The 13,921-nt window shown below is 40.2% G+C and overlaps 2 protein-coding genes across 3 annotated transcripts in view; one reads left to right on the top strand and one right to left on the bottom strand.

Annotated features, from left to right (window-relative positions):
- The window catches only part of LOC112559151 (zinc finger CCHC domain-containing protein 10-like), a 34,820-nt gene that overhangs the window by 19,637 nt on the left and 1,262 nt on the right, over positions 1-13,921 (bottom strand). The window contains exon 1 of one of the 2 annotated variants that reach the window (XM_025230145.1): positions 8,960-9,018. The exons of the other annotated variant lie outside the window; for it this stretch is intronic. Coding sequence (XP_025085930.1) covers positions 8,960-9,003 — 44 coding nt within the window. The 5' untranslated portion in view covers positions 9,004-9,018. Of the gene's footprint in view, positions 1-8,959; positions 9,019-13,921 lie in introns of those variants that run through there. 2 annotated transcript variants of the gene reach the window in all.
- On the top strand, positions 9,555-13,095 carry LOC112559147. Its single transcript, XM_025230140.1, has 3 exons — positions 9,555-10,061; positions 11,053-11,246; positions 11,677-13,095. The coding sequence occupies exons 1-3, from the start codon at positions 9,860-9,862 to the stop codon at positions 12,850-12,852; spliced, it is 1,572 nt and encodes a 523-aa protein (XP_025085925.1). The 5' UTR covers positions 9,555-9,859; the 3' UTR covers positions 12,853-13,095.

The following is a 13,921-nucleotide window of genomic DNA, read 5'->3' as shown; positions in this document are numbered from 1 at the left end:
TTAGTTGTACAGCAAGACAAGAACAAGGCACAGAATGAGTAAAAGACTCTTTTCTGTTTATGTGCTCCAGCGAAGGTGTTTGGGTAACGATACGGCATACCTACAAGTATACAGATGTATGTGGACGCTAGAGCCTTTTTTATTTTTGGTTGTAAATTAAACGGACCTTTGTCTTATTATAATTAGGGATGGGAAAGATGTTTTAATTATTCTTCTTTCTCTATATATATATATCATTAAAACATTAGAGTCTTTTTTTGACTATATAGTGAATATCTTCCTGTTTCACCATAAATCGTGTTGGGGGTTTGATAGCTTTCACTAGAAAGCATGCCAAGAAGCCTTATGTGAACTCTCGATCGGGAGTCAACCCCATACTTTAAGACCATATGTCACAACTGGTACAATTGGCTATCAGGTTGTTATAACAACGCGTTTGTTGAAAAAAATATTAGCAAGTGACCACAACATTTATATAACATATTACAATCTTTGCGCTAACTGATTGATACCGTCTGGTGAATGTATGAAAATACATTCGGTAGTGTTTACCCTGAGTACTGAAAGAATAAACATCTAGTTTGACTTCGAATTTAGAGAAAGTCGTCATCATCCAGCCAATGACAGTGTGAGCCGAGGACCACATTGTATTCAGCTATCACCAGAACTCGTCGAACTGTAGTCATGTGTATTTAAATAACATATATTGAAGATATAGCAAATAACTTTTGATGATCTGGTTGATACCAAGAGAGGTGACAGCAGATGGCATAAGGTTTATAACATGTTACCGACCCTCTAGAGGCGGAGCTACACCACACAAGACTAGAATTCTTTACAAGTCAACCTTCACCCACAATGTTTTATTCCTGTTTTAAGAATATCTGCTCGGAATATCATGCCAAAAACAGAAATAAGAAAATCGTAGACTAAGTTCAGAATGGGATGGTCTCCTTGCAATCACTTTTACACTACATGTATTGCTTTAAAAAAAAAGAAAGAAAGAAAAAGTGTGCAATATGAAGCTGATGGATTCCTTGATACGAACCATAAAGTTCACGCCATTTGTCACAATAGCAAATGTTTGAGAATGTCTCCATTCTTTCTAAGGAACCCCATAAGCACACAATGCATTGGCCCGACACACGCATTAATAATGCATCTGGCTACAAATGGCGCATGAACGTCTCTCGTGCCGACGAAAATACGAATCAATACAACCTTACATTCACGTCGTCACCTCCAACAATCCGTCATCATCAAACTGAACCACCGGCGTGTCTGTTGTCGTTTCCTAAATTCTTCACGTTCAGAAAAAAAATGTAACGATGTGTACTTCTTCCGAAAGCATACGTTCCTACCAGCAGTGGACACACGTCCGCACCAGCAGCTGCCGGCGGATAGGGAAACAAAACAACAACAACGCGAACTCTTAAAGGCTGACTCTTACTTAAAAACCGGAAGTAATCACATTGCACACCCCCAAAGCTGCAGCCGTCAAGCAAGCAACTCTAAATTTATTCTTTCCCATTCCCTGTTCTTCTCCGATTTCATGTGTGCACTTTCCGACTTGATTTCATGCTTTACCTCATATGATGAACGATTCCCACACCTTCACAGAGAGAGGAGAGTAGGGAGGTACATAGATGCCCGATCACAGGTGAACGAGTGGATAAATAAATGAATACAATCACTGACTGGACGGTATGTGGACAAGGACGTGCTATTTTATGACGGGGAAGGCAGGAGGAAGATTGAGTGTTCGTCTCTCAATTAGCGCCTCGCTTTTTGGACACTGCTTTACCAGCCTTTATCCGTATTAAATAGCATTATCTGTCTCGAAGCTGACGGCCCCCAGGCTCAGCAAAAACTCGAGTCCATCTAATTAAGATGGAAAATGTGCAGGATACCACAACGAGGCGGTGTTGCACAGAAGCGAACGGCCGCATTTTTGCCCTGCAATTTTTTTCACCCCTAGCCGATGCCTGTTCTTCCATTGAGGCCACACAGAACGAACCACGCGTTAAAACCGCATCACATGCTTCGTTATGAAAGAAAGCCTTTTCGAAATTCAACCGAGTTAGTTTTTAATCAGACAGCCTTGTTCCTTTTTATCCCCATCGCAGAAAAGATACAGAAACTTAACGGACTTTTATGCAGCTGAATTTCGACGAACGATTCGATGCAAAATATCTCATGAAAGTTCAAGCACTCAACTCATCCGTGTTTGTGCTTTGATCCTTCAAAGAAAGCTTCCACGCACCCACCCACTCACCCCCATCCTCTCACACCACACACTTGCCATTCGCACTACATATCATTCCACGGACTCCACGAACCATAAAAAAAAAATCAATGGACGTTGCTTAAACAGACCAAATGCACCTTAAAAAAAAAATGGAGAAGTCAAAGAGCTTGTGCGATTGTCTGTCCGGGAATTGGGCACTAATGGCAGCGGGTGAAAGTGGCATGGCGGGCAAGTGGTGTGTGCAGGAAGCGTCCAAGTCTTTTTCTCTGCCCCTGCCGCTCTATGCAACTGAAGGTAAGAGTATCAGACGCACTAATGGAGGTCTCACCTTACAGCGTGAGGTTAATAAGCCGATGCCTCCATCAGAGCCTTTAGGGACAGACAATCTCTTTCAGCTGACTGCGGAAACTGCCGAGTCGGTAGAGAGGCTAATAAAGGTGGTACTTCATAGAACCAGGAGACTGCCGTAGCCTTGTATGCTCGACTTGGTCGTAAGTCTTAGGGGCGAAGTTCGCTCGGGCCAGTGACTGGAAAATAACCTGCCGATCCCTCCCCCCAGCAGCAACGGGCTCCTAGTGAATTAAGGAAAGTAAAAAGGCTGTGGAAAGAGAGCGTTGAGGAGATCGTTTCGCCTGTCGTCGTGTTGAATCACACAATTCATTGCCCCTAAGGCTACTCTATGACTAAACAGCAGAGGCTACTATGGCCAAAGAAAGAACTGGCTTATGAAAGTCAAAGACTAGACTGGTCGTCCTGTACAAGACCTGCTGATTATCTCCTGAAATAGGAAAGAGTGGCGGACCCTGTCAGTAGAAGCGTCTATCCATGTGCTCCCCCAAGGGACGACTGACTGAGGGTTTAAAACAATCATTTATACTTTTTCCTTTCATGAATCGTCTTCAAAAAATAAACAAAAAGATAGGGGAAGAGGAACAAACATTAAACAGAGTTACCCAGAAAACTTAGGTGGTATGAGAAACGGACAAAAACAGTAAATATCCCAAGGGGTATGGGTCGGGGTGGCTACTGAAAAGCAAACAAGAAAACAAACATACAGCTATTTAAAAAAAAAAGCTTAATACGAAAGAAGGGGGTATTGTTGCTACTCTCACGAAACTCTGTCAAAAGGAAGGTAAGAAATTAAGGAATGTATACGCGCACGGGTGAGTGTATGCTTGTGCTGGTTTCCACCCGTGTAAGTATATGTTTACTAGTCTGTCACAAGTGTAAACGCACGTACGAATACAGTGTCATTCTCCTTTTGTATGTTGATGTCTGTATTTCCCTCTGGAGTACGGACTTCGGCTTCGTTTTCAAATCGTGCATGTGTATTGAATGTGCTCAGACGTTTACAGGTCCCCATCAACGGTATTATGAGGAATGCGTACATCTAAGCAAAAACTTCGTCCGGAGTCTAGCCTGTGAAAGCCCTGCATTATCATGCTTTTCATGTTGTAGTAAAGTTTATCTTCGAAAATAAACGTCGCAGCCAATGAAAGTAAACATTTCGGGGAAAGTTCAAATGAACATTTCATCTGTTGTCCATAAAGCTAGCAAGCTGCACGCAGTCGCAAACGCAGCTTCTGACGTCCCGAAACGGTGGCGTCTGACACTTGGATGAGCGGTCCTGGAGACACTACAGTATTTCCAGCGATTTATTGAAAAACGCACAAGGTGCTTACATAGCGTCCATATTCCGCGAGGGACAAATCAATATACAACCCTTCATTTGTTTCCTCACTATGCAGTTTTTTCACGTTCAACCGTCTGAGCACATTCGGACAATATAATCTATTTCATTTCATTTGAAAACTTGCAATAAGATTGTCGATCGTTTTTAAACTTCCCGTTTTAGCGCCAACTAAGCGGTCTTCACCTCCGGTGCCGATTGGCTATGTCCTAAGGAAATACTGTGCCATGATTTTCCCTCTGCACACCTGAAGTGAACTCAGGAAAACGGATTCACTCTGCCCCCGACGCCATAATCCGATCACCTTACTTGAATGTAAGCTAAAATGTTGTGCACACTTTCCCCCTTTTCCATCTGTTAGTCATTCTTCATTTCTTCATATAATCTTTAATACAGGAGCTATTACAATCTTTAATACAGGAGCTATGATGCTTCACTCGGTATCATTCAATTTCATCGAATTGAAGCAAGCGGCTATTTAACACTTAACCTTTTTGTTCATCGCTGAGCATGTTGACATCCGATTGGTATGGTGATTTTTTTTTTAAGTGAGAAGGGCATTTTTGGACGACGAAGAAGGGGTATTCTATCAGTACCAGCAGCAGCTGCTAAGGCAACAAAAGTTAACAATATCTTATCAATAAAATAGCAAAAAAAAAGAAAAAAGTATTCATTTGACCCTGCAGGTTTGGGTTAGCTTACTTGGAAGCATACTTTATATTTACAAACTCTGATTTTTGTTAAGAACAGTGGTTCTTTTCTAAAAACAATGTTAAAAATGTACAATTCAGGAAGTTACGCAAAAAAATCTGTAAGCTTACAAGAAATTTTTTTTACAGTATTTGTTTGTGCTCAGTCATTGGGGAGTGGGGACACACAACACAGATAAAAAATACGAATGTAGAGCTCAAACAGCGTCTCATGGCAGTTTCAGAAGTGTCTGAAAGATGAGACAACGGAGTAGCAACACATTTCTACAAGTCTCTGTGCACGGGCGCAGTTGCGTCGGGAGGATTACACCAAGACATCGGCCCAGACTGGAACTAACCTTATTACATACCAATCTAAGGAAGAAGATAGCTACGCCATACTCGCTGTATAATTCTAACCAGGCAACAGATGCCGTGTGAGATTCTACAAGCAGGTACGATCAAGGGAAAAACTAAAACTCTAAAACACACAGACTTCAGGATAGACAGGATATCAGGCAGATCGTCTGTCGAAAACCAAGCAGGAAAACTTACCGAGGACGCACCTGCCAGGTAAAGGTACTCCCTTTTGGGAAAATTTGTTGTTTTTTTTTTCAAAAAGTATAAAAGTTCTCTTGTTGGCTCCCTACACGTTCTAAGCTGCGGCTTAACAAACTGCTTCGGGCCAAGCGTGGGCCGATCGCCCTGCCTTCCAAGCTATCTTCCCCTTTCAGCCGACTGTTTGCGACAGCTGAGAGCTTTCTCTGACTCGCGGCTGCCGCCCGCGCCATACAGGATGCCAGCGCTCGGCTTTGGCAGCTTGCATCTGGTGGCCATAGCAACCGGTCGGGCTCCTGTGTGGCTGAGCGCGAGTGACACTTTCAATTTTCTGTGCAAATGCGCTCATCAGTCGCACAACTGGCTTTCAACCTGCCCGCAACACCTTCGTCGTCAGCAATAATAATAACCTGCATGCAGCTGACACACAGCTCTCCTTAAATAAAATGTAATTTGTTAAATGTCTTCCACGCTCTATAGTCTATAAACGTTTTGATTAGCTCGTTAGCATACGAATTAGTAATTAACCTATGCTCTGTATCGTGTTTACTGTGATCTCGCCGCCATTTAGCCTTGGAATAGCTACAAAGATCACTACAACTCCTCTTCCTCCGCAATTTTTTTTTGCCTGCGAGTGAACGGCCGATTTCTCATCAACGCTACGCTCCTAACAAGACAGCATTGTTATGTTCAAAGCGCGAGAAGTGACAAACCTCGATGGAGTTTCTGTGATGAAAGGCAGCGGTAATGGTACACAGCCTTCGACTAAAGTTTGGCCAAGTGCTACGACGGGCCACTAAAGAACGTTTGCGCACATAGGATGCTGTCACGTGTATATGCCTTAGTTTGTTTTTTTTTTTTTTTTAATTTTTATTCGGAACCTACATTTATGTTTTACGTTTTTTCCCATCTTTTTCTCTCCCCTCCTCCAACAGGTACAGTTATGCACTTATGCACGTTGTCACATAGCGAAGCTGTTTCCTTCTTACCATAATACAGTATTAATAATCGAGACCCATGATAATGCGCACTTAGAAGTCTGGCTGACTGTGCTACTAGCATTTATTTACAAAATATAGCCAGGAACAGTAAGTCAGAACATCCTGTTTTCTACAATAAGCATGCGAACTGCGTTTCCCAAACATGAAACAGCACAGAGTTCGTTTGCCTGAAATGTATGGTCATACTTTTTTTTTTTCTTTTTGGGTACGGAAAGGAACTAAGACCGATTGTTCACTCCAGCTTCGGAGGAAAAAACACCAACAAAATTTTGCTAGCACTGTCAACTACGAGCCAACAAAGCCTCCCACAAGTCTATAAGAATGGCAAACTGTGCCAGAGGTAATCAGTGAATCAAGCATTTGGCTTATGCGTAGACTTTTAAGGGAGAAAAACGTCAGTGCTTCCGTCCAAAAGTTAAAAATCTCACTGGAAGCAAGGCAACACATGCGAACGCTCCGACTTGGCATACTGCCGCGAGCCGTCAGCCTGTGCGGTCCATAACGGAGACGTTGCAGCAGTTTGTCTATGAGTGCATGTCGTTATACAAGGAATGGCGGTACTGATCTCTAAAAGAGATAAATGCCTTATCATTACTCCTACTGAAAAGGTCTCCAAGCGCGTTGGCATGCGTGCGTGCGTTTAAAGTGCTTTGGGGTCAGGGAAAGGTGATACAGAAACGGCCTGTGTTTATCCAGTTTAGTATTAGGTTGATTGATCATAATCCCAGTCCAGAATGATTACTACCTGTAAAGAATATTTTGTGTAAATGCTTTGTTGTTTATATTTTGTTTGTCTTACTTTTCTTTAACGCAAAATGGTATTTACTGCTGTTTTATCAGCATATCTAAAATAAAAACATGGATTTTAAGGTGGTACATAATGGTGATAAAGAAACTAGTGCAAACACAGCTCTTCATCCCAAAACAATAGTCCTTTCCTAGAAAATCCCAGCACCATCCTAAACCCAAACATGCATCTTACCTATAGGTTGGTTTGCACACCGTAGGGATTATTACAGCTCTTGTAACTCCTCTCTCTTTTTTCATCATTTCCTTTGTCCACAAACATTACTTGCTGTGTGAACATCCTACATAAAACCGTGCTTTAAACAAGCCAGCATTCTTATGTTAAAAATAACCAGCTGAAAAAGCAAAATTATTTCTGCCATGCACTTTCAAAACCAAAGAAAATCTCTTGTGAAGTGAAAACCATGAAACAAGTTAAAGATACAAAAATTACTAAATACGGAAATCAAATCTCACTATCATAGCCCAGTTCCTTCTTATATGTAATGCTTCATGTTGGTGGGTGATGCAGTCGCTAAAGCAACAATTACTATGATAGTGAGAATCAGGCGTTAATGCCTGTTGACTTGGATCTTGGCTCCAAAACACCTTTGGATGTCACAGCTGCCCACATCTGGTTTTCTCTGGTTTCCCCTACTTCTTGTATATGTGGTGCTTTGAGGTCTGGGATAGGCATATATAAATGAGCAATTTCTTTGATGTTGAGCCACTTGATGTGTAATCTTGTAGCACATTTGCTGGCCTGTATGCTGCCAGCCTATCAATTCTGAACTCTCTCTTTCTTGTGTATCTTTTCCTGTTCTTTACATCATTATGAAACTGGGTTGTTTGATCAAACTTGAGTAACTTTCCACTTCTCCCTACTTAACTGCTAAAACCAGAACTCACAGCAGAGCCTTTCTACTCTATCCCTCTGCCCAGACACCAAACTAATTCCCGACAGCAATCACAAAATGCAGCGGTGTGGACCAGTGACTATCCCTCTCCATCACAACCCTGAACAGCCAATAATGTCTATGCCTTCTTCCACCTCGCAAGGGAGCATTTGCCATCATCCTGGAGTACCCTCCCTTGTAACCTGGTTAGTCATGGGGCCTGTGTGTGCTGCCCTTTTCTTGATAGCAGAAGTTTGGGACATAAACTGTATGACCAGAGCACTTTCCCAATGTATCATAATGCCCATGATTGCATATGTATACCAAGCAAATACACCGATACCATTAACAGTACATTTTTTACCATCAGTAATAGTTCTGCTTACTTCTTTATATCTATGTCAAAATACCAGGTAATATTATTTGCATATTGTTACATAATCCTCACTGTCAACAAAACACTGCAATGTTAAATATCTGAAAGTAAACATAATTATAAACATCAAATAACCATATCAAATTGAGATGTTTGAAAAGATGATAGACAAGGCAAAAAAGTATCAGTGACTACAGAGATTCAGCATGGAGAAGGGGTTATTTTAAACACAATTCTCAAAGCATGTGATCAATAGCAAGTGTTTTTCATGAAGACGACTTTCAAACTTTACGAATGTAAGTTCCAACCCCACAAATTACATCTTAGAGCTCTTGCTATCACCCAGACAGCATATGACAGGCATTTGGAACAAATCAATTGTAGTAGAAGTTCCCCTGTAAATTGATCTCTTTGACCATACAGTCTTAAATCTCTCCACTTTCAAAGTATCTCACAAGTAGGAAGAGTAGATGTGAAACTGCACAGCAAAAAATGGGAGAACTAAATATTAAAGCTGACCACTCCTTTTTACTCCACACTAGATAACATTTATGTCAAAATTATAACATCTTCAAAAAGCACACTTAGCCCCCTCCCATTACTGTGGATTCAACCAGCCTAAACATAAAAAAAAATGAATAAAGGACCCAGAAAGCCCAAAAAGCAAAGCCTAAGTCAACATTCCCTAAACAATGCACGTTTACAAAGCATTTACATTGTAATAACTGAGGATGTGTGTAGGCTATATAGAAATGTCATTTATGTAAGACTTCAGCATCTAGGGATTTTGTTATCCACGGGGGGCTTTGGAACCAATCAACCCTTTGGGATGACTATAAGTTTTCATCTAAAATCACTATCTGTTAAAAAAAATTCTAACCACAATGCAAACCCATGTCAGTTCCATCTTCTGGGACAGTGCTAACTATAATTTATATAATTCTCACAATTCTTAATATAATTTAAAAACAGACATTTAAACAGTGCTAAATTTTAAATATTAATAAGGTTTTTAATGTGTGAAATTCGAAGCAAATGTGGTAGCTTCTACGGTGACAAAGATTTGGTAGTATTAACTGTGTACCAATGTATCTAACCTAAGCTGTTCACTTGTAAAAATATCGTCAATCTAAGCTAAGGAAATGGTCAACAATCCTATTACAACAGTGTATTTGGTGTTCGGCAAACGCTACTGTGGCGAAGATTAGCTACGCATGCGTACACGGCTGAAGATTGCACAACGCGTTCAGTACTCTGCAAAAATATTGTGCTCGCCGTTAGCACTAGCTGTAGAGCAGTGCACTTCAGCGGGCAGCAAGATGCTGTCATTCTCATACGTTCGCACTGAACGCGTGACGTAGTGACCGGCTGGTGAGTTCTCGCGCAAACTCAAGCAGCAATATTTGTACGATATTTAAACTTAAAGTTTTCTCGTTAAAGACGATCGGCATGACCATTTTCTGTTTCTTCTTTTTTTTCAAATTTGCTTTAGTGACTTACGGTGAATGCTGATGATGCGATTGTCAAGATGACAAAAATGTCATGGCTGACAAGCATACCAACCGAAAATCGTCACTGTATTGAGTGCGGTCTCGAAACGACAAAGTAATCAAATATGGCAGCCACGCACAATTATGGCTATTTTCGAAAATCAAACAACAAAATTATCTTAAGCACCCCCGACACATTCAAGTTTATTCAGCTTTTTAAGGAAGAAGAGAATCTATGGAACACTAACGATTATCGACACAACAACAAAATCCTCAGGTCCCAGAGCCTGCAAGAGATCGCTCGCAAGATGAATAATAATTGGACAGGTAAGAATATGATCAGTGAAATAACTTTTGATCGCTGCTCTGCTTCAGTTTCGACATCATACAGGCAAGCATTTAAACTGCTACTGATGTAGGGAATACTAACACACTCGGGCACTTCGTGTAAACATGCAGTACTAGTAAACTAGCAAAATCTAGGAGGTCAGGGGAAGATCAGGTCACAAGGGCATTTGAGTACTTTAAAAAAAAATTCTCTGTTGCAGCAATTTATACATGGTTCCATATTATCTAGAGGCGTTGCTAGACATTTTCTGTTATTGGACGCCTTAACAATGACATGACAAATTGAGTTCTAGTTAAATGTGTGTTTTGAGTGAGAGATCAGGATCACACTTTGTTTCAACACACACAAAAAACAGAAAACAAATCTTTGATTCTGATCCAAAGTACTGGGAGCAAAACCCTTGAACAGACACCATGTGGAGAGGGACTCCAAAAGCCAGTACAGCCATGGAACTGACAACCTTTCTGGGCCCCTTGCATTAATCATTAATTGAAATCTTTTATTTTTTCCAGTATATAACAGAACACATACAAGTTATAATTCAACTGATAATATCTACACTTTTAATAACTTGCATAGATATCAAATGTCAGGAAAAGTGTACACAACTAGGATCTACTGAATGAAACACATTTTAGAGCTGTGTACATGTGAGTGGTCAGCATATGAGGGAAAATGATGTAATATTAGTTGCGCCTCTCATACAGGAAACGGTCACCGGCAAATGAGAAAAATTCGACAGATTAAAGAAATGAAAAGACAATACTCATTTACATCCTTCACCCTAATGCATGTGATGTCTCAGTGGTGACAGATTTGGGTACAATTAATGGAGGTAGCAGTAACTCTAGTAGTGGTAATGCCTACACTTCATAGCATTCTTTTTTTTTTTTTCATCATGGTGATTAGAATATCTTATAAATTTTTTCCCCCTGAAATGTATCTGAAAACAAACTGTTTGTTTTCCAGAGCATCAAGTACGAGAAAAGATTCTTAGCCTGCGATCTCGCTATAGTAAAGAGCTGGTGAAAGTGCGTCTTTCAATATCCGTGGGATCTGAAGCATATTCCCCAGTCTGGCGCTTCTTCCCTCTTCTTGACAGCTTCCTTCGTCCTTTCTGTGTTACTCGCAAGTTGGATACTGAAGCTGTGCGGCATTTTCACGTAAGCTATGAGGAGGGCTACATTATTGTAGTCATTACTCCATAATCCATAATTCTAATGGCTATGCAAATCGAAAAACCGATTACAGTCTGTCTACACTGAAATCGATTGACTTAATTGTATAACGTTTTGTGACCATAAATACGTTTAGAGATGGTGTTTTTTTTAAATCTTCAGTTTTCTTTCTTAAACATTTTTGTTATTAACACTGAAATAAACTTCTATGCTATATAAAACACTGGTCATAGATGCTAGTCTTTTGGCTTATTCTGGCATTAGAAAACACAAAATCTTTGTCTCCGCTGTTGTATTAAGGGCTTCGCAGAAGGATGGTTGGCGGGAAAGAAAAGGGTACTTGTACTATGATACATCAAATACATTTTTGCCCTGTCTTATGTAAGCGACTTTAAGGCATATTTTCTATTTTCAGCGCCGTCTGATAATGGGCAAGGCAGGAGGAGTTGAAACATCTTCCAGTGCTGTCGTGCATCGCACGTGCCTGTCTCCAAGCAGCACACTACCACAGCAGCAGGATCAAAGCTCTCCTCTCTTCTCAAGCAACTGCCAAATTGTCAGAAATGGCAAAGCCATCACCAGCAGTAACACACATTTGAAGCCTGATGACAGTGATGATTTACAGATCATAAGTGATGAGGAGATGAGGGACTCGAATGACCCCGACATTGCTGAGGTTTATCTTGACAATGATAAGGAGGCTACTTCAGATTCAGCTCCTGCAGTGCCTGGTGTCTTTGCTGGAAGTGTGCTGGTAACACAAGCCAAGTCCAATGAACAGTTACAAACACAGCCGCAAGGGTCTCCTTCATACTTGACAAAAGAAAGCTCAGCAGCTGAGCAGCAGGTATTAACAGGAGTGTGGAACCAAGGCAAAGATGGGGATGAAAATCTTCGCGATAAAGATAGTATTTCTGCTGCAGCTCTATCTGGCACTGGAGAGAAGAATGAATTAAGTATTACTGAGGTATCAGAAGCAGCTGATTCAGAAAGCGAGTCAATACTGTATAAATACAGAGGGAAAAACCATCTGGCACATGAATCCGATGAACAACTTTCTCGAAAAGGGCCAAGTGCTAATCATGGCAAACTGACTATTTTCGAAAGACAAAAGCACAAAAATATTCCATCGCCCCCTCCACCCCCTCTACCCAACAGAAACTTACTTTCTCACAATCTAAAGGACTTTCACAAGCACAGGTATAAGTCTTCACGACAAGATACTTTAAACTCAGCTTTATCCTCTTCCTTGTTTAATGGCGAATTTCAAAATTTGCAAGGAATGAATGGACTAGCAGAACATGTGCCACCCAAAAGACCACTGCTAGCTGGCAACTGCAGCTTTTCATCCAACACCAGTTCAGATTCATTCCAGCAACAAATGCTTCAGGTCATGCAGATTGTTCTGACCAGTGTGAAGGACCAATTTTCAAATGAGCACTCTGACGCAGACATGGCTTTTGCTAATCACATAGTTTGTGAACTAAGAAAACTTGATGAAGATTTGAAAACAGATGTAAAATTCACAATTCAAAAAGCTATCTATGATGTTCAGAAGCAAATGAATGCAAGAAAGCAGCAACAGCAATAGTCTTCCTTATATGTCAGTAGACAAACAATGCAATTTGCCTTCGGAAGTCAACTATCAGGGGTGGGGAGTGGTGGGGATTGTAAGATCTGGCACTGTCAGACAACCTCATCTGAACAATGAACAGTCTCAACTATCATAAATAATATGATTTCTATATAGCTATGAAAAGAGTTGTTTTTGTAAACTGGCCAATGTATTTGACATACATGAACCAAATAAAGTCAATAATCAATGTCACAAAAATGCAATACTGTCAGATGTGCAAGTGAATGTCTAGTAATTTCAGTGCTTTAAAATAAAGATTTGTGCAGACATGCATAGCTACCCTAATTTTTCAGTGATTTTTTTTTTTTTTCGTATATGAAGAGTATGGAGACTCTTCCCTATTGTTGTACAAGAGATTTGTTTTTAAGTAAAACTTTTTTATAGGTAATGTTTCAGGTTTTCATTCTAAGAAGGCTTAGGGTTAGCAGCTAACTGTTTACACTTACATTGCTTGAATAAAACTTAAGAGGCTATCATCAGCTCAATGAAAGTGGTTAAAGCTATCTAAGGAGTTCAATATAATTTGTGTCACTGTTAATATTGCTACATTTTCCTGCCTTAAATCACAAATTATAAAACAGGACTGGGTCTTTACAATATTTAAAAAATTTTCTAGCATCTACTTATTTTCCTATCAACAGTCACTGCAGTGTTTAAAAATTATGTCAGCCATTTCAGAATAGTAGAATATACATGTTTTCACTGTGTAAACCAGGATTAACACAGGCAAAAAGTCTCATAATGTGTGCATCTATGTATTAGATCATTTTTTTCTTTTAAAGACACTACTTTTAGTCATCTAAACACTTTGCACTTGGATAAACCTTTGCAATGTTTTTAATAAACCAATGCAGCAATCACATTTTTAAACTGTATGATAAAGTAATATATCTGAAAGTGCTTAAGCATAGCAACTATGGAAAAATATAGGGTCTCTCTCAATGAAGGATGCTTTATTGCAGCTTTGCAGTGATCAAGGGAAAAAGGGCATTACCTAGCATACATCTCCCATCTTCAATACATG

This window comes from Pomacea canaliculata, linkage group LG3 (assembly GCF_003073045.1).
Source record: "Pomacea canaliculata isolate SZHN2017 linkage group LG3, ASM307304v1, whole genome shotgun sequence".
NCBI classification, from domain to species: Eukaryota; Metazoa; Mollusca; class Gastropoda; order Architaenioglossa; family Ampullariidae; genus Pomacea; species Pomacea canaliculata.
This window is presented reverse-complemented; position numbering and strand designations above follow the sequence as displayed.

Excerpts from the sequence above, each read along its gene's own strand:
- LOC112559147 (XM_025230140.1), top strand. The coding sequence starts at position 9,860 with ATGGCAGCCACGCACAATTATGGCTATTTTCGAAAATCAAACAACAAA. Across the intron at positions 10,062-11,052 it reads GATGAATAATAATTGGACAG|AGCATCAAGTACGAGAAAAG; the intron begins GTAAGAATATGA and ends TTTGTTTTCCAG. Across the intron at positions 11,247-11,676 it reads AAGCTGTGCGGCATTTTCAC|CGCCGTCTGATAATGGGCAA; the intron begins GTAAGCTATGAG and ends TTCTATTTTCAG.